Source organism: Notamacropus eugenii, chromosome 4 (assembly GCF_028372415.1).
Source record: "Notamacropus eugenii isolate mMacEug1 chromosome 4, mMacEug1.pri_v2, whole genome shotgun sequence".
NCBI classification, from domain to species: domain Eukaryota; kingdom Metazoa; phylum Chordata; class Mammalia; order Diprotodontia; family Macropodidae; genus Notamacropus; species Notamacropus eugenii.
This window is the reverse complement of record NC_092875.1, coordinates 98,732,440-98,753,950: the sequence shown is the minus strand read 5'-3', so window position 1 is coordinate 98,753,950 and position 21,511 is coordinate 98,732,440. Positions and strand designations below refer to the sequence as shown.

Sequence of the window (21,511 nt, the reverse complement as noted above, 5' to 3'; positions counted from 1 at the left end):
CCTGATAACTTGCATGAATACAGCACTTTACCATTTTGCAAAGGGATTTTGCATCCTCATTTGCATTCTCAATTCTCCTCCAACAACCCTGTGAGACAGTGGGGAAGGAAATGTTCCCACATGACAGATAAAGAAACTGAGCTTTAGTGAGGGGAAACGAGTTGGCCAAGGTCCCACAAGGAGGAAATGGAAGAGGGAGGGATTAGAGCCTAGAATTGCTGTGTCTTTTCTACCAAGTAATGCTGACGCATTAAGGGAGATTAGTCAGTCGACAAAGAACTATTAAGCACTAAGGCCCTTGGATGGATGTGAAGGAAAGCTCTGTGGCTCCTTCCTGATTGCACTCTTTGGGTTTTAGTTACTACTCCAATCCCTCCCACACTGTACTTGCTAGATACCTACTTACTTAATTTCAACCTTTCTCCTCAAAATAAACAAAAAACAGGACAGAGTTCAGAAGACATTCACCCAGTCTGCCTGTCTTTCTTCCCAATATTGTGTGTTTTCTCAACTAGATGACCCATTTTGCACTGTCTGTTGTCTGCAACAAAATGATAAGCTTTGAAACTCCAATTATTTGCAGGATGTTTCTCTGGGAGCTTATTTTATTTTATTTTATGTTGGAGGGGGAAAGACCGTGTGTCACCTCCTTCTATAAAATAACCATCTTCTAGTTTCCCAGCCTAGTTCTCTGAACAGAATGTCCCTGCTGAGGCCTGCTCCCTGCCTCTAAAATCTGACCACTGAGATTTTGTTTGTCCATCAAGAGACTAGCTGTTTGCCTTCTCAGCAGGTACATTGTGATCACTATGATAAGGCAAGATAAGGGATTGCGGAGCACATATTAAAAGGGGCTTGGGAAAGGCATTAATTCCACTGCCTTCACCTCAGGATTGTTCCTGGAATCTGGCATCCTATGCCCTGACACTCATAGTTGCCATGCTTCCTGGAATATTAAAGCTAGTAGGAGATGCTCTGATTCAACTTCAGTTGTTAAATGAGGGAAGGGAGATGTAAAGATTAAAGTGGGAAAACAGCTAAATAAAGGAAGGGAAGAGCCAAGCCAGGATTAGGACTAGTGATCCAGGCAGATTATATTGGATGATAACAACAGTTACCATTTATATAGCTTGATTTTTTTTTAAGGTTTGCAAAGCACCTTACAAATGTCATTTCACTTTGTTGTTGTTCGATCATGTTTAACTCTGTGCGACTCCACAGACTTTGTCCATGGGGTTTTCTTGGCAAAGATACTGGAGGGGTTTGCCATTTCCTTCTCTAGTGTATTCCCATTTTGCAGATGAGGAACTGAGGCAAATAAAGGTAAAATGACTCATCAAAAAGGTCATCATGACTCAGTCACATGGCTGATAAAGGTCTGAGGCCAAATTTGAACTCCGTTCTTTTGGATTCCAAGTCCAACAACCTACCAAAAAACTGGATACACTGACTATCCAGTTTAGACAGCCAACTTTGATCCCAAGTGCTCCTGTCAAATGGCTTATAAGATGATGTAATGCTGAATCTAGTAGACTGTGGGTGGGTCTTTTAAATCAAATATTATATACCATGGCTAAGCACTGGCACCTCTTATAGCTGAGATGTTCAGAAGGTACTACTGAGTCACAGAAATAAAAAGTTAAATGAAATGGTTTGTGTAAAGCACATTGTAAATCTTAAGTGATATTCAAATGTTATCTTTACTATTATTAATTATTATTACTACTGCTACTATAAACCCCTATTCTATTTGACATTTAAAGTCCTTACAATCTGGCTCCAATTTACCTTTCTAACTTTAGCACATATTTCTCCTTTTTCTACAGTGCAATCAAATTGGACTTCTTACAGGTCCTCACAGATGACACGCTATCTCCTATTTTTATGACTACAATATATTTCCCCCTCACCTTAAAATCCCTAATTTCCTACACAATTCAGCTCAAGCACCACTTTCCATAAGGGTTTTCCTGGCCTTTCCAACAGTTGGTGCCTTCCCCCTGCAAAATTACTTCCATTAAATTTATATAAGCACATGTTGTCTCCTCCCATCAAATAAAACAGAAATTCATTGAGGAGGAGGATTCATTCATTTCCGTGTCCCTAGTATGTAACATACTACTGGGTATCAGGGGCCTGATGGAGTAATCAATTACAACAGGTCTCTTTAACATAGTAATGATCCCAAGTATAATAGCAGGAAGTGATCTTAAGACCTCCTTGTACCATTCCCTCCGTTTGACAGAGGAGGAAACTTTAGAACTGAGGAGACAAATTGACTTGACCAAGGTCATTCAGGTATGAAGTAACAGAGCTGGGATTCAAACCCAGCTCTCCTGATTTCAAATTTAGTGCTTTACCCACTATACAACCCTACTCCTGCTGCTAAAAACAAAGGTAACTGTCTAAGAATGTGAGAGTTTTGATAAGCTGGAGAAAAAGATGTCATAAAGGAAGAAATTTTGAGGCTGAATAGGGTACTTTATCCAGTGCTGACTTCCTAATATTCTTACCCTTGCTCCAGGAAATCCTGGTTGTCCTGGTGGTCCAGGAGGTCCAGCAGGTCCACTTTCTCCTGGAGGTCCATGAGGGCCCATCAATCCTGTGTGGCCTTTATGACCTGGTAATCCTGGCTCTCCAGCCTGACCCTTCTGTCCCTGGGTCCCTTTCTCCCCTTTGACTCCAGGATCTCCCTAGAGGAAGAAGATAGCACATTAATATAAAAATGGAGTACACAGTATGCTCAGCCAGAACCAGGATCTACTGATTACATCCAGAGCTTAGAGGATGTAGCCCTCGACTCCTCACAGCTTGAGAGGCCACAGAAAGTGGAATATTGACATTAACAGATCCCACTAGCTAGAGCCGGTTGTGGCTGACTTCTAGAAATAGCAGAAGAGTCTCTTTACCAAACTGACTTTTCTTCTTAGAGCTACATGTGACTGTAATGTTCACAAAAGCTTCCAGAATATTGGACCCTTAGAACACAGGATGCTGAAAAAGAGAATGTTAGAGAGATAGAAGCCTAAAAGATGAAGAAAAAAATGTTAGACCTAGAAAGGTTTTTAGACCACATAGAAAATGTAAAAGACAGAATAGAACCTGGGATGTAAAGCAGAGAATGTTAGACCTGGATGAGCCATTAGAATATAGGATGTGGATAAGGAGAATAACAGGCAGCTAGGTGGTGAAGTAGAACGCTATTCCCTGGAGTCAGGAAGCTTCAATTCCTGAATTCAAATCTGGCCTCTGACACTTACTAGCTGTGTGACCCTGGGCAAGTCATTTCACCCTGTTTGCCCAAGTTTCTTCATCTGTCAAAATGAACTGGAGAAGGAAATGGAAAAACTACTCCAGTGCCTTTGCCAAGAAAACTCCAAATGGGGTCACAAAGAATCAGACATGATTGAAATGACCAAACAAAAACAACATGAAGAACAATAATTGTCACCCCTTGTCTTAAACTCCATTGATATGAAATTCTCTCCTTATTGAAGGCTCTGTCCTAATTGAGGGGTGGGGTGGAGCTGGTGAGAGGAGAGAGCTTCTGTTCTCAGTCCATCCCCTTTGGGGATTCTTTAAACAGAAGTTCCCTCTTTGGGGACTCAGCAAACTTCATGTCTTCTCTGAGAGTCAAATTGTTTTGGGTTCTTCTGGCATCCAGCTTCAAGAAAGAAGGTCAACCCCATTTCAGGTTGCTGAAAGAAAAGACTCCAGGAAGACATGAGAGGAACTAATAGTCTCCACACATCCATATGTCCAACCTGCTACTCAAGACATTTTGGGGAGTTTCCTCTTGGGGAATGTCAAGGACTCTCTCTTTTAGTTGAACTGAGTTAGTTTTCTCTGGTGCATAATCTTCTCTGATTTCCGTTGTGCTACAATTTAGATAAATGGACTTCTTTACTATTTCCTGTGTATTCACTGTGAAACAGATATAAGGTGGGGAAGGGATCTTGCATACAGAATTTGGGGTTCTTCCTTCCCCTGCCACCGAATGACAAAATGATCAGAAAGTAGAGGGAACTCATTCTTATCCTGTAGAGTGATAATATTTAAGAGAGCAGATAGATATACTTTAGCCTTTCTGAGGAGGCTCCAAACTTCTGCTTCCCCTCCTGGCAAGAATGCAAGTTTCCCTTGCAGAGGGATGGCAGAAGAAGATGTTTAGGGATGTCTGTTTTGCCTCCCCGCAAGTCACACACAACAGGCCTCGCAACACCTGTAGACTCCCTGTACAACATGGGGCTTACTCCTCTTTCCTTATATAACAACAACAACAACTGCCATTTATAAAATGCTTTAAGGTTTGTGAAGCACATTTTATCTTTACCACAACACTGGGAGGTAAGTGCCATTATTACCAAGACCCTTAAAATACAGATGTTGGAATTAGAAGGACTTTTAGAACATAGAATATTGAACTATAGAATGTTGGAGACAGAAAGTGCCTTAGGATACAGAATGTTAAAGACAAAGAGAATCTCAGTCATTCTATAGTTCAAATTGTTCTTTTGACAAATGAGGAAAATGAAGTCCAGAGGAAAATGTGTCAAAGATTGCACACCATCAAATGAATGGCCCATCATGTTTCCTTCTCGCTGCCTGTTGCCACTTCAAAAATAATCTTTGATCGTTGGGCAGCCTATCACTTCAGGACCAAGGAAACAGCTCCTAAAGTCACGCAGGGACTAAAAACTTGCCTCTTCTCTCCTTCCTTCCAAAGTGTTACCTCTAGATGATGTCTCACCTATGGTTTAGCAAGTTAGACAGTTGGATTCTTCAGAGAGTGCATGAACCAAAGATGCTCATATTACTTAAAGCTGGAACAAATGTCAGGCATTGTCTGCTTATTTTAAAAGAAGAGGAAATTGAAGTCAAGAAGATGATCAGCCCAAAGTCACAAAAGTAGTGAGTAGAATGTTCAGTATTAAAACTTAGGTCTTCTGACTATGAATTCTCAAAGTCCTACAAAATTCTCAAGCTACTACAACACATTTCCTCCATACTTAAGTTTGTTTATGTCTCAGATTCTCAAACTAGATATTTTCCTCTTGCTCCTAGCCCACAATAGTACCTTCACCATGGGTCAGCTAGATGTTACAATGCATAGAGTACCTGCCCTGGAGTTAGGATGAACTGAATTCACATATGGCTTCAGATAAGTGTGTGTGTGACCTTGGGCAAATCATCATACCCATTTTATAGATTTGGAAACTGACATTTGGAGACATTAACTTTCCTAAAATCACACAATTAGTTGTAGAGCTGGGATTAGGTCCCCTCCCCACCCTATCTCTTGACTCTGACTAATTCTTTGACTCCTAGGCTACTGCTTTTCCCACAATATCACATTGTTCCTATAGCAAGGGGCTCCCAGAATTAGAAAATTTCAGTCTGAAGGGAACTCAGAGACCTTCTAATCCAAATCCTGGATATAAGAATCCCTCTGACTCATCAAAAAGTCCAAATTCTGTTAGAACAGTTCTTGTCACGGGTGGCTCACTACCTTTAGATGAAATCATTTCCATTGTTGGCTGGTCTTAATTATAAGGAATTTCTTTCTTTTATTGAACAGAAATCTCCCTCCCTCAAACTTTCTAGTTCTTACTACTTAGAACCATACAGAATAAATCCAATCCCTGTTCCACATGTCAGACTTGTAGACATTAGAAAATAGTGGTTAAGCACCTTTGAAAATATATGACCAGGATTAAAGTTGAAAGAAAATTTAGAAGCCATCCAACTCCCTCATTTTACAAATGAGGAAATTGAGGCTCAGACAGATTAATTAACTTGCCTAAGGTCACACATAGGTAATAGAGAAAAGATGAGAGTCTAGGTACTCTGACTCCAAATGGGAATATGTTGTTCTCTTTTCCCTAGATGATGTGAAAGGGTCTTTAGGCCCCCTCACCAATCCTGATTGCCCTCCTTTGGTTGGGACTAACCACTTACACAGGAATTTCCATATGGAGACCCAATCTCTCTGCTTCTTTTTGACACAGTGGAAGAAGCTGCCACGTCACTCGTAGAACTTGCAAAGGAAGCTGAGATACATCCCCTTGCGGGGGCCATGCCAGCAAGGGGAACTGGAGGCTGCCATTCTGAGTGGTTGTATAACAAGCAACACATGTGGGGGTGTCAAGGCAGACTGGATATATATTTTCACTGAGAGAAGAAGCAGCTTTCATAGGTGTTAAAACACACACACACACCACACACACACAACCAACTTTGCTGCAAAAATGAGCCCCCCACCCCCAACTCCCTTTCAGGCAAATGTAAAGAAAATCTGATTAAATCCTGGTGCTGCCAACATTCATTATGGAAAAATCTGTTCCCTTTTCACATCCGATGACAAACCCAGCACTGGGCAAACGCCATGCCATGCATGTTTTCATGTCTGAAACTTTTTCAAATGAAAATAGACAAATTTAGATGAGAACATTTGAAATGGAAGGGATGTTAAGATGTTAGATATTAGAGCTGGAAAGTATTTAGAACACAGAATTTTCCACCTGGAAGGCCTTTAGGGATCATCTACTTCAACCTTCTTATTTTATATATGAGGAAAATGATGCCCAGATTAGAGATGTCAATCAATCAATCAAATAATAAATGAACTGAAGAACTAGTGTAAGAACCAAGATGTCCTGATTCACAAGAAAGAAGGAACAATGAATGGAAAGGAAGAAAGGAAAGAAGGGAAGGAAGATAAAAAGAAGGAAGGGAGAGAGGAAGGAGCAAAGAGGGAAGAAGGGAGAGAAAGGAAAAAACTGAGGGAGTGAGGAAGGGAAGGGAAATAAGAAGGAGGGAGAAAGGAGGAAAAAAGGAGGAAAGTTGCGAGGAGGACAAAAACCAAAATATAAGAAGTTTTTCTATTTTTTAACTAAAAATAATATATTAAGCTTTATATAAGGGAGGAAGGGAGAGAGAAAGAGTGAGGGTGAGAGAGGGGAGAGGACAAAGAAAAAATAGCATTTATTAAATGCTTACTATGTATGAGGCACTAAGTACTTTACAAATATTATTTCATCTGATCTTTATAACAGCTCTAGGATGTAGGTGCTATTGTTATTCTCATTTTACAGTTGAGGAAACTGAGGCAGAAGGTGGTTAAATGACTTGTCTAGGGTCACAGAGCTAGTGAGTGTCTGAGCCTGGATGTGAACTCAGGTCTTTTTGACTCCAGGCTCCATGCACTGTGACATCTAGCCATTTTAGTCTAGCATTCATTCAACTTCACACAATGCCTCTCTTCTTTGCCATCAATCATCTTTATGTTTATCATTTCAATGGTTTCTTTTTTAATAACTAACCAAGAGAAAAACCCCATGAAAATTTATGTACCCATTAAGAAAAAAAAATCAATATTTCCTTTGCTGATCAGAGTTATTTTCTAGACTGGAATAAGGTACAAAAATATACATATATGTGTGATCTATAACAATAATTCACATTTATGAAGGGCTTTGTGGTTTGCAAAAATATTTTGTTCACAACAACCCTGTGAACTAGGTAGAGCAAGAAGTGTCATACCCATTTTTACAGATGAGAAATTGAGGCTTGGAAAAGTGAAGTTACTTGCCCAGGATTGCAAATTTACTATATAGCAGATGTGGTTCTGGATCTTCTGATTTCAATTTAGGAGAGACTGACTTTCTCCTACATACCCTTTCTCCTTTTGCACCTTGTTCTCCTGGTTTCCCTGAGGCACCCTGTGAAAGAGAACAATTGTGAGCAGAGAAACATGAACCTGGAACCTGAAGTTTCTTGCATATAATCGGGAGTCAGGATTAATAAGATCATTACAATATAAAAATTAGGGAAGAAGCTCTGGACCCAGTGGCTCAGGAAAAACTGTAAGAAGATGATCCTGTCTTAGAGTCTTTGTTCTATTTTGAAAGAATGGATAACGTTTATCTGAAAAGCTTAATAATAATAGCACCTAATTATATGTTTTAGGAAAAGATCGTATTTTACATAAACTCACCCATTCAATGTTCCCAATATCCCATAAGACAGTCAAAGCAGGCACTGTTATTTCCATTTATTAATAGACTAAGGCCCTCTGAGATCAGGAAAGATGTTCTAAGATAGCAGTCCTCAAAAGTGGGGTATTTGTGTCCACAGCAATCCATTGGGGTGTGCAAAGAAAATGTGAGAAGTAATTCCATTTCTTTTTAACTAAATAGAATACATTAAGCTTTATAAATATTTAATATATAGATTGGCACTGGTTCCATCTTTCAGACCATATGTTACATGGCCATGTATGTATACATGCAGTATCCTGAAGGAAGAGCAGGTGTTCCCCAGTTCACAGTGGTGCCCTTACTAGTTTGTTCAATTTCAGTGTATTGAGATGTCCTGTGACTTTCTGAATTATATGAGATATTTTTCATTAAACTAATCCTCACCAAAGGGACAAGTGGTTTAAAAAGCTTCCTATAAAACTACAACCATAACAACAGCAAATAATAACTGTAGATGAAAGAGAATATTAATAATGAAAGTATGAAGGAACAATATGAAAATGGCTGAGTTGATATTTTGACTTCTAGTAGAAGCTCTTTGCCAGCTGTGTTGAAAAAAAATTAAGATTGCTTGAAATATGGCCCTCCACCTACCACTTTTAATTATGAAACTCACCCTGAGAGAAGGTTTTGAGATAATATAATGAAGTCATTATGATTAGAAAGGCAATTAAAAACCAAACTATTGTTGTTGAGAAAGATGTGTATTACCTATAAAAAAATCTCATATCTCAAAATGTACTTCCTGACTAATTTTCAAGAACAACCAACTGATAACAGGAAAGATGTAAATTTATAAGATGAATTTCAACAATAATAATGTTTTGCTGTAATTCGTGGAAGGGATGCCATTACCTCGGGTGCTTTCCCAGAACTCTGCTCTGCTCTAGAAGAATGAGGATTTACATGGATGATGGTGATCCTTAAAACTTGTCTGGCTATACAGTTAACAAAGCATTTTATAATATGCAAGGTCCTTTCAGATCCACTTTATTATTTGATCAATAAAGGATTAAAACATGCTGAGTACTTGCCTCTTTTCCTGGAATCCCTTTTTCTCCTTGTTCTCCCTGTGAAACATCAAGAGTTATGGAAAAGTCAAGCAATGCATGGTGCCTAAGTATTAACCAACTAGACAGTGCACCACCTGAGAAGGACATTGTTGGCTATCCTAATCACCAAGTACTTATTAAGCATCTACTGTGTGTCAGGCTCCACTCCAGGTGCTGAGGATGTAAGTACCATAGAGATAGTCCCTCCCCATCAGGTGCTTACGTTGTAAAGTTATCCAGTCTATATTCCCACTTCCAAATTCTGCAAGTTTAAGGGGATTGAGGAAGGGAAGGAGGAGGAATCCAGAAAAACATAATTCCTTACATTTGTATAGAGGTGCTTCACAGTTTAGAAAGTCTTTTTGTAAATATGATCTGGCTTGATCTTCACCACAATCCTGTAAGCTAGGCCAGTTTTACCTTCTTTATAAGTAATAATAGAAATTTGCAAGCTCTGCTCATAATGACACCCTGAAGCAGTAAGTATCACTATTCCCATTTTACAAATAAGAAATATGAAGTTCAAGAGAGATCCAAGGTCACACAGCTAGCAACTGTGGGATGTGAGACTCAAACCCAGTACTCTGCTGACTCCAAGTGTGATGCTCTTGCCATTGCTACATGCTGTTCAGAGGAGGTTAAAGTATCTGGTGTCATAAAATTTCAAATTTTAAAGGCATCATCTAGTGGTTCTTCAAGTGTGGTCAGGTCTGTGGGCGTCTCTGAGACTCCTTTAAGGGGTCTGTCAGGTCAAAACTATTTTCATAATGATACCAAGACATTACTTGCCTATTCTAATTGCATTATTTGTGTGAGGCCAGATTTTCTTAATACACTTCAGCCACAACAACTTATCACAACAGCAGAAATCAGAATACAACTGTTTTCTGTTCAGTCATACGCTAGAGAAAATTACAAAAATATGTGAAATAATGTTACTCTTCTTGCTATTTTTTCATTTTGGCAAATGTAATTATTATCATAAAATATGTTATGTTAACATGTAATAGGTTTATTTTCATTATTTTAATTGATTAATAAACATCTTTTAAATTATTAGTTTTAAGATTTAATACAGCAAATATTAATAGATGTAGCCCACATAAATTAAAACTCTTTGGGACCCTTAATAATTATTGAGAGTATAACGGGGTTCTGAAACTTAAAGGTTTAAGAAATAGTGATCTAATCCAATCCCCTTATTTTATAGGTAAGGAAACCAAAGGCCATGGAGGGTAAGTGATTTTCAAAGAATCACAGAGATGGTTCGTATATCAAAGCAGTGACTGATGTCAAACCGAAAGCCTGATCTTCTCTATGTCCTAAATTCGAGGTTCTATTTACTATACCAGGCTTTGGAAGATCAACTCTGCCCTCAAGGAACATCACTTTAACTTTAATCTATTTAAAGGGATGAGAAGTACACCAACCAATTTGGGTACCGAACAACTAAGACTATATAATAAAGAGTTAACTTGTGTGATGTGACTATTAATGCTGTAGAAGAAAGGAGATAAGGGTTTGGGAAGCAATTTATTCATCCAGGCAGATGTTTACTTCTTACCCTGGAAACTCCCTTTGCACACCCAGATTGTGCAAACATTGACCTTGCTTGCAACCAAGTGATTTGTTGCCTGAGATAGAAATGATCAGAATAGATCTTCCTTATTGATTACCAATGGGCACATTCCACCCCCATCTTTTCTGCCTATTTCCATCTTACTCCAACGTTGACATCTCAGAGTAAGAGACAGTTGGTAGAATCCTTGAATGCTTATTTAAGAAACATTTATAAGATCAAAGAGGAAATGACCTTAGAGACTGTCTAGTCCTGTTCCTTCATTTTATAGACCTTAACAACGAGGTCCAAAGAGGGGAGGGTTTTTTGGTTAGGTTTTGGTTTCTATTTTAAACCCAGGATCCCAAAGCTAGCTAGTTAAGAAAGCACAGACTTTGAGACCTCTTTTGATTCTGTCCAGAGCAGACTTGGCCTTGCTTGTTTCACTATACTGTACTGTCTCTCTAATGAAAAAGAGCAAATAATACAGTGGGATTTAGAAATTATTCTACTCAGCCATAGCTGGGGTACCTTTGCTTCCCATGTGACTATCAGTAATTGAGGTGACACTGGTTAGTGATTCCCCAGAATCCCAACTTGTGAATACAGAAACACACTTTTGCTACTAAAAAGTAGAAAGGAACACAGATATATTAAAACTGATTGGGACCTTAGAACACAGGTGGTTAGAACAAAGAACGTAAAAAGCTCAAACAAAAAAGACAGAATGTTAGAACTAGATGATGCTTTAGTATATAAAATGTCAGAATGCAGAGCATCACATATTAGAACAGAAGATGTTACAACTAGAAAATATCTTAGAAGACAATGTTAGCATATAGACCATATGAAATTAGAACAAAGAACAGAATACGTTCAAACAAAGAACACGGAATATCAGAACTGGAAAATACCTTAGAATTCAAAATTTTAGAATAGAGAAGAACATAAAAATTAAAACTGGGAAAAATCTTAAAATGGAGATTATTAGAATAAGGAACAGAATTTTCAAACAAACAATGCAGAATGTTAGAATTTGAAAATGACAGAACACAGAATACTACAACATAATCATAAAATATTAAATATTAAAAGCAAAGTCCATATGTTAGAGCTGGAAGGAGCAGTAGAGGTTCAAAACTTTGATTAGACAGATTAAGAAAACATAAGCTCTGAAAGTTAAAGTGACTAACCAAGGAAATTGCTAGTGACAATGTTGAGGTTCAGTAAGTCACACAGTTAATAATAATTAATAATAATAATAATAGTTAACATTTATATTGGGCAGGTAGGTGGTTCAGTGGATAGATTGCTGAGCCTGAAGTCAAGAAGACTCCTTTTCCTGAGTTTAAACCTAGTCTCAGACACTTCTTAGCTGTGTGATACTGGGCAAGTCACTTAACCCTGTTTGCCTCAATTTTCTCATTGGGAAAATGAGCTGAAGAAGGAAATGGCGAACCACTTCAGTATCTTTGCAAAGAAAATCTCCAGTGGGGTCACAAACAGTTGAACACATTGTATTTGTCCCTTGTTGCCAAAGAAGACCATGCCATCAGAGAAATAATGACACGACTTGCACTTGACTTTGTTTTGAGTGAGGGAGGGCTGTGCAGGTCACCAGCTTCACTTCTCCTCCAGAGCCATCTGAGTCCAGTGACCAGATATTCATCAGGATGACTGGAGATGACCCAGGATTCACTGGGAGACCTTGGAGCCTTTTTTGAACACAACTGAACAACAAAAACTTACTATGAGTCAGGCACTGTGCTTAGCACTTCCCAATTTTGATCTCATTTGATCCTCACAGCAACTCTGAGACGTCAGTGCTATTGTTTATCCTCATAGAATAGTAGATCTTACCAATAATATTATGTGTGTGTGGGCACACATACAAATTAAGAGGATGCTCTAGCGTGCTGTGCTCAAAGATTCAGAACATGCTGAGATCCAATCACAGAAGACAGTCCTCTCTTCCTTTTGGTTAATGATAATGACAATAATATTAGCTCACATTTATTTAACCTTTTACAGGTTCAAAAGTGCTTCTCGCACAACCACTTGTGAGGTAGGTTGTTGTTGTCTGTCCTTTGTTTTCAAAGAGAGCCAATGACACCAGGAGGTGATGTCTTGAGTCACTTGTGAATTAGATTTAAGTGAGGCAGTATTACCACAGTCATCAGCCTCGTCAGCCTCATTCTCTCTTTCTGAGTCATCAAAGTTTAGTTGCAAGACAGAAGTCAGAATGACTGGCAATGGCCAGAGAAATAGTGGATGACCTTAGCATCTTTCATGTCTAACCAAATTTTAAGTGATGCATATCACCTGTTTTAGTGGCCTTCGTTGCACAGGAACAAATACTCTCATCAACACATTTCAGTGAGTGAAGTTGTCATCTGCTTGGCGTAGACATCTCCCTAACTCATCAGTGTGTCTGAAGTCAGCTGGTAACCTTCAACTTGACTTAGCTGGCTGCTGAGACAGTTTACTGGGGTGGTCCACTGTGCATGCTAGTGTCATAGGTGAAAGTCGGGTGGCAGATGGACAAGAAAGGTAAATAAGCAGCCCCAAAAAGGGCACAGGAGCCCTCTCACCAGCGGTGCTAGTCCTCCCTTAACATGCAGTAGGTAATGACAGTATTATTGCCTCCATTTTACAGATGAAGAAACTGTTACCTGAAAAGTTAAGTGACTTGTCCCAGGTCTCACAACCATGAAGTCCCAATGAAGTGGGATTCAAATTTTCTTTTTTTGTTCTCAAAGTGTTCTATACTCAGATAGAAATGGGCTGCTAATCATATATATGGATCCTGCAGGCTTCATATTGATTTAGAAAACTACAAATTGACATCGTGTTTTATTATATTTTTATTATTATATTTTTATTTGTATTTGTTAACTATTTCCCAATTGTCTTTTAATTTGGCATGGACTGACCTTGGGAGTGTGGCTGGTCTCACATAGCCTGTCTGACATTTCTACTTTACTCTATACTTCAGTGTTTCTCTTCTGTCCTATCTCCCTCTCCTGCTATCTCATCTGTCCCAGAATTAATGCGTAAATAATTCTCTCCTTATATTAGCTCATATTTCTATATCACTTTGTAGCTTTTTCTCTCATAAATATTCTTCCTATTTTACAGGTAATGAACTTTAAACTGGCCCCATGGATGCATTCCATGGATGTGGCAGAGCCAGGACATCTGACTCCAAGTCTAATACTGTCTCAAACTTCAACTACTTCTTCCCTTTGGGAACCCAAAGTGCTGAGAAACCACTTCTGATTCAGTTTCTGAGTGGCAGAGACAGGAATAGGAGTGAGATGAATTATTCTGAATTTTCTACCAGTAAAGTCTAGAGATACAGATTCATTTTAGAATATCTGACTTTTTCCCCTCTTAAGGTGCCCCCAAAATTACAAAAGTAACGTTCATTTTCTGAGCCTCGGGCATAATGCTTAACTTTCTGTCTTTTAGTTGCTTCATCTATAAAATAAGGGGTGGATGCCTGGATGATCTCCAAGGTCACATGGACCTAGTAACCTCAGAGCAAACACGGCTCATTTCTACCTGAAGAGATGGCCCTGTGTGATTCCTAGAGCTGGCTCATGAGAAATGGAGCCTGGAGAGAAAACGAATCCTATAGACTAGATATCCAATGGCCAGGGCTGAAAAATTATGATTCTCATTAGGGAGCTCTCTGCTTACCTGAGGTCCCCGAGGTCCCTGGAATCCTGGAAGTCCAGGACTTCCATTATCCCCTTTGTTTCCTTTCTGCCCCTACAAATACAAACAAACAGAAAACAACAACAAAAACCCCCATCAGCCCTAGTCAGAATCTCTTCACTCATGTCTGTTCTACCTGAAGTGCCCAGAAAACCCAAAGGCACTTAGTATACAGTAAGATAGAGACAGAAAATGTCATCAAATTGAATTTAATAGACATTAAATCCTCACTGGTTGTAGAGTATTCTGCTGAGTGCCAGGGACCTATATATTTTACCCAAAACACAGTCCCTGCCCTTATGTAACCTACAATCTAATAGGGCTGGATTAAACTTGCCTGGGCAAACACAGATAATTATAATACATAATAATACACAGTACACTCATTAGAAAAATGTGAAACAGAAAAGTATATTCTTTTGAATCATGGGATCATAGATCTAGATCTGGAAAGAATGTGATTAGACATCTTGTTCGACATCCTCATTTCACAGATGAGGAATCTGAGGCCCACAGTTTAGAGACTTAACCAAAGTCACAGGGGCAGTCAGCAACAGAGGTGATGTTAGAACTTGGAGTTTCTGACTCCAGAGTCAGTGTTTGTTACAATCCTGCATCCTTTCAGGATAGATTTTTAAAAAAAATTAGAATGTAAGTTTATTTCTAAAATATCGTGAAGTAGATAAGTGCATTGTTATAGGGAACATCCTATCCTAAAATGGGGAGAAGCAGTGGAAGGAAAAACCAATTAAAAGAAAAAAAAACTTAGTAAGAAAGCCAACTAATCAAATTTATCTTGAGGACATCTAAGGTGAAAAATGGAAACAGGACAACAAACTGTTGAAATATGGGAAAGATCTACAAATTGTTTTTAATAGCAAATTCTTTTAAATGGGATGGATTGAACTTTGAGAAAAAGGCAAGAGTCATCCAGAGACAACTCTGATGGCTGGGGTGGGGAGGGGAGAAGAAGGAAGGGTGAGACAGAGAGAAAGAGAGAGGGAGGGAGACAGAGAGAGAGAGAGAGATAAAGAGAGAGAGCCAGAGACAGACAGAGACACAGAGAGAGAGAGAAAGAGAGAGAAGGAGGAGAAGAAAAAGGAGGAGGAAGACTAGAGGAGAAGGACAATAAGAAGAAGAAGAAGGCAGAGAAGAAGGAGAAGATAAAGGAGAAGACTTTCCCCATAAACGAGGCTGACTTTTCCCAGTGGTCCCTGATTGACTTTGAGGTCTTTTTATAAATAGAGTCTAGAAATGTCTTGAAAAAATGGCAGTATTATGGGAATACACTCATTTAGATAGCTATCTTCTTGTTAGGGATCATCAAATCACTGAATACAGTCATTTTGAAAGAGGATTCTTGCTTGGGTAGGCAGTAGACTAAATGACTTCTGAGATGGCTTCTGGCTCTGAGATTCTAAGAGAATTTTAGAATCTGATTCAATGCTGTTTTGGTTTTAAAAAAGGAAGAAAATGTGTGTGTGTGTGTTCACGCACACATGAGTGCACACCTACCCACCCACCAACAGTATTGATCCTCCTAAACCAATTAGGAAGTCTAATGTCTGAAGGTGGGAGTGGAGTGCATTCTACTGTCAGAGAGACATTAGCAATTTTTTCCAAATAATACTTAGGTTCTTACTTCTGAAGCCTCTTTGGAAAGCTATTTAGGCTGTGCTTTGTCCTGACCATTCCGAGAAGCCTTCAGTAGACTTCTTTTCCTGGCATTTCTCTCCACTGCCAGTGGCTGAACACCAAGTCTTTTCTACTCTTCCCTCGTTCATCTGAAGATTCCCATTTGTTTCATTCCCCACTGGGAGGCTGCCTGTTTGCAGTGCCCATAAATACATCTTGAGATGATAGACAGACTCATTACTCCCTCTGCCTGAGGCAATGTGCAATCAGTCCAATTACCTCCTTCTGGTTTCATTGGCTATGGAACAACGTGCCCTTTTCTTGGGGCTGCGTGAGATAAAACTGATGCTCTGGTGGAAAGAGGAACTGTCTTCCCCTTCTTCCAGTGGCAGCCTATGCAGATACTGTGCAGGTACATAAGGGTGAATGGGACCTAGCCTACTGCTTGTGAAATGGGGAACCAAAAGCTATGGGTTGCAGCTGACTTGGATTTGGCAAATTACTTATTTCTTTTTTCATTTGGCATTTGACAGGTACTTACTGGGTTACCTGGTTGGCCAGGGCCTCCAGGAGAGCCGGGTGATCCATTTTTACCCTGTAAAGGAAAAATATAGGCAAGAATGCAACCACTGTATTCTGCCACTGTGACAACAATCCCTTCCATCCTGTTTTCTTCCTTTTTTCTTATGCAAAATAAGGGGTAGAGAGAATATTCTGTTGTTCACTATATTATCCTAGTGAAATTTAATGAATGGGTTTTATCTCTTAAGTGCAATATCCTTCAAGAGCTGGGATTACCTTTCACCTTTCTTTGTATCACCAACACTAACACAGTGTCTAGCATATATTGTTACAGTAGTTTTCCAGTTGTGTCTGACTCTTTGTGAACCCATTTGAGGTTTTCTTTGCAGAGATAATGGGGTGGTTTGCCATTCTCTTCTCCAGCTCATTTTACAGATGAGGAAACAAAGGCAAATGGAGGTAAGTGACTTGCCCAGGGAGCGCACAGCTAGTCAGTATCTGAGGCCAGATTTGAACTCAGGAAAATGAGTCTTCCTGACTCCAGGTCAGGCACTCTCCCTACTGTGTCACATAGCAGGTGCTTAATAAATGTTTATTGACTGCCTGGTAAACTCTAGAACTTATTTCCATTGATATTAAGTGGGGTTCAAGATGGTTTATTAAGAGCCAAAAGACACAAGGACCTAAAACCAATGGGAACTCCTGGTGTCTGGGGATAAAGAACTGGCCTCAGAATCAAGATGACTAGGTTCCAGTCCTAGTCCTGACACATACTACTTAGCTGTATGACCCTGGGCAAGTCCCTTACCCTCTTAGTGCCTCAGGTAACTTTCCAAGATTATAAATTGTAGAGAATAGTTCCTTATTTTCACTGGTAGGAAGTTTCTTCCCTACACAGATGAAATCACAGGTCTGGATCTCCCTTTACCCCCAAATAAAATAAAGCAAACCCAAATACACTATTTCTTCTGAATCTTCAGAGTTTTTAGAATGTGACTTGTATCATGTATTCTCAGAACACCTTTGCTGCTCTAGAACCTTGTAGACAAAACCAACCCTAAGGTCTGATTACTTTTTGCCTACTCTTTGGACAGTTCAGATCTGCTTAGATCTGGGTTGGGATGGGGAATCTGGGGCCTTGAGGTCCCATGTGGCTCTCTAGATCCTCAAGTGTGGCCCTTTGATTTAATCCAAGCTTCACAGACTAAATCCTCTTAATAAAAGGATTTGTCTTGTAAAACTTAGACTCAGTCAAAAGGTGGCACTCAAGGACCTAGAAGCCACATGTGGCCTCTAGGCCACAGGTTGTCCACCCCTGATTAGGGGTACTAACCCATGGAGGAAGCTGATGGAATAAAAGGAAGTGGCTCCACCAGCCACCAGCCAAGGGAGCTAATATTTATATACATACATATACATTAGTTCCGAAGCCTTCCACCAATAACTAATCATCCTTGCAGGACTAACTTCCAGCATATGCCTCCCTCAGGGTACCCTTTGATATTTCTCCTTTCCAAGCTGTTGCTGATATTTATCTGAACTTGATTTCCTACGAGTGAAAGCAATAATGGAACAGAGAAGGGAGAACACACTACATATGGAGAGAAGTATGGTGCCACAAGAAAAAGAGAAAGACATGAATTCAGGGGACTTGGGTGTAAGACCCAGCTTTGGCACTTTTTAGCTTGTATGACCTCAACTAAGTTCCTTTCATTTGGGGGGGAGGGGTCTCAGTTTCTCCAACTGTAAAATGGAGATAATTATATTCATATTGCCTACATCAAAAAGAGTTTTGTGAGGTAAGCTCTCTAGGTAGACAAAACCTTTTTATTGGTTGGTCTCTCACATCTGCCTTGGGATGATCCTGCTGACAAACTGAAATAACTGCCAAAAGGAAAAAGACAACTTACCGGCATTCCCCTAAGTCCCCGAGCACCTGGGGGCCCTATGGGTCCAGTGTCACCCTAGAAAAAGAAAATAAGTTATCCAGTTATTCATGCAAAGAAAACATTGACCTCTAGGACCAACATGGGAAAAAAAAAAAAGATCACATTCTAATGAGAAACAGGAAGAAGGCCTTAAGAGAACCCAAATCATCAAATGCCAATGCTAAAATGTTTAACGAACAACAAAAATGACAGTGATTAGCAGGTAAACAAAAAGATCATAAGATTTTAGAGGACCTTGGGGAATCACCTAACTGAGCCTTTTTCTTTTATAGATGAGGAAAATGAGGTGTGGAGAAAATACAGTGACTTGTCCGTGGTCCCAAAGGTGGTAAGTGGCAGAGTCAGATTTCAAAGTCAGGTCATCTAGTGTGAAAGCCAGTGTTTCTGCTGCTACAGAATCGTTCAAGAGATGTTTAGTGTTGGAGAACTCACTGCCTTAGAAGACAGTCATGTACTGTTGGACAGTTTGGATTGCTGGAAAGTGTTAGGTTTTCTATTTTGTTTGTTTGTTTTATATTGAGCTAAAATAGACTTCCCTCCACACCAAAGGAGGACAGATGACTTCCAAGTTTCTCACCAACTCTAAGACTCCACTGATCACGTCATTGGTCTTTATTTGGCTTGATTTATGCTTCAAAGAGCACCAGATTTGGAATCAGAGGTCAAGCATCATTTCAAGTAAGCTATGATCTTACAAAAATCACTTAACCTCTGCAGGCCTGAGCTTCCCATCTGTGAAATGACCAGATTACATTATATAATGTTTAAGGTTTATTCCTACTATAAATCTGAGAAGATTTTAAAAGGATAGGAAATTTATTTTTCTGTACTAACCAAAAGATATACTCTACAGGCAAGCTGGTAAAATGAATAAGGCACTGGAGTTGGAGTCAGAAAGACCTGGGTTTAAATCCCATTTCAGACACTTAGTTAGCTTTCTCACTTCAGATAAGTCAATGAGTCTCTTTGTGTCTCAGCTTCCTTTTCCATGAATTGAGAAGAGTTAAACTCAATGACCTCTAAAATCCTTTGTACACTTAAATCTATGATGCCTAGAATTTATTCTTATCCTTTTTAAAATTCTTGTTTCATTGTAACCTGACTCTTTAGTCTCAAAGTAGAGTGCCCCTTCCTTTCTCCCCTGAGACAATGGTGTGGTAAAAAGAGAACTTAACCAGAGATCTGAAAACCTGGGTAGTATTCTGAATTATATAAACGTTTAGCTGTATGACTTCGGGCCAGACTAATTTTCCTCCTCTATAAAATACATTAATACCTCTCTCACAAGACTATTGTGAGGAAGTGCTACAAAAAGTTTCCAGCATGGCTTTGGCAACAGCCTCCCTTCTCAAGGTTGATTATAGTTAAATTCACCTACAGCATTTAACCCCAAATTCTCATTTGGCTTTGCACATCCTGATCCCTTACTACCTTTCTAACTTTCTTACACTTTGCTCCCATTCACAAGTTCCAAGATCCAGTAACCTTAGCCTTCTTGATGTCCCTCTCAGTGGATGCTCCATCTCCTGACTCCATGCATTTGTACTGGTTTTCCCTCATGTCTGGAATGTTTTCTCCCTCCTCACCTCTGCATCTTAGCTGCTCTGGCTTTCTTTAGGACTCATCTCAGATCTCACCTGATATCCTACCACACACCAACAGCTATTGCCTTCAATCAGTGATTACCTCTCATTTTCACTGTAAATATCTTGTATGTGCAATGTTATCAGCATTAAAATGTTAGCTCCTCAGGGCAGGAATCATGTTTTTGTTTTTCTTTTCCTCCCTGATTGCTTAGCATAGTGCCTGGGAGTCATTCAGTCCAGGGCTTCGGAAACTTTTTCCACTGGAGACTCACAGTTAAAGAAGTGTAACCATCAACAAACATTTATCAAGCACTAGGCTAAGCCCCGGAAATAGAAAGGCAAAAGACCATCCCTGTTCCCAACAAAGTGTGAACAGCTAGGTACAAACAACTATGTACAATATAATCTGGAGATAATCAACAGAGGGAAAAGATGGATATTAATGGGAATCAGAATGAGGGTAGGATTTTAGCTTGAACTTAAAGGAAGTCAAAGCAGTTAGCACATTGTAGGGGATAATTAAGTGTTTGGTGACTGCTAAATAAAGAGAGGCTCCTGGACATTTGATAATATTTGTACCCATGAAAAACCATAAACCAAAGGGAAAAATTAATAATACATAAGAAGTTATAATACAGGACTAAAAAGGAATGAAAATAGGAAAGTAACTCATTGGAAAGGCTAAAATCTTTCAACATTTAGAATACGAAATAATCGAGGTGCTCATCCTTCCATGTAGATGCCCTCCTCAATGTGAATGACTAATCCAGGAAGAAATTCCCCAGCTTTTGAGGCCCATGCTTAATCTTCATCACAGAGGATGTAAAGAGTGGCTTGGGCCATTAGCAGTTTCAATCTGTGTCCGATAGTCCTGGACATGGATTTTGAGAACCTATGATGGTTTGTGCTCAAACACAATCTTCGTACCCTTGGTTGATGGATCTGGGTAAAGATGTGCAATCTTAAAATGAAACTTCTTTCCCCCACCATACCCCCAATAGATTGGCAGCGCACTTACATCTTTTCCTGGTGACCCTTCTCTGCCTGCAGGACCTGGTGTTCCTGGCTCTCCCTGTAAGAGGAGAAAACAATAAGTTCTTAATTAAAATAAGAGATGAAGAAAATTACCTGTCCCTGTGAAAGGTGCTTCTGTGGAGTTACCTGGGAAAAGAAACTGAGGGGGTACAGGTAAAGACTGTACTCTTGATTGCCCTGGATATTCCTGTGTGTGTATGTGTGTATCTGTACTGTGTTCTTCTATATGATATAATTATGACACAAGAACCCCAAGGCAGAATGTTGAAACACTAGCCCAGCTGATAGCCAGCTGGCATTTTTGTCTATTGCTAACCCTTTACTGGATGGCATCTCTGAGTTAACAAACAATGGTCCCTTCACTCTCTTCTGCCAGACCAATCAGAACTTTACTCTCCTTTACTCTCCTTACTAA

General features: G+C 39.5%; 1 protein-coding gene across 1 annotated transcript in view; it reads right to left on the bottom strand.

Annotated features, from left to right (window-relative positions):
- Positions 1–21,511, bottom strand: part of COL22A1 (collagen type XXII alpha 1 chain) — a 627,027-nt gene that overhangs the window by 17,134 nt on the left and 588,382 nt on the right. Inside the window, exons 55-61 of the mRNA XM_072602989.1 lie at positions 21,080–21,133; positions 18,437–18,490; positions 16,546–16,599; positions 14,352–14,423; positions 9,074–9,109; positions 7,677–7,721; positions 2,514–2,693 (exon numbers count right to left, since the gene is read on the bottom strand). Of these exons, the coding sequence (XP_072459090.1) occupies positions 2,514–2,693; positions 7,677–7,721; positions 9,074–9,109; positions 14,352–14,423; positions 16,546–16,599; positions 18,437–18,490; positions 21,080–21,133 (495 nt within the window). The remainder of the gene's footprint in view (positions 1–2,513; positions 2,694–7,676; positions 7,722–9,073; positions 9,110–14,351; positions 14,424–16,545; positions 16,600–18,436; positions 18,491–21,079; positions 21,134–21,511) is intronic.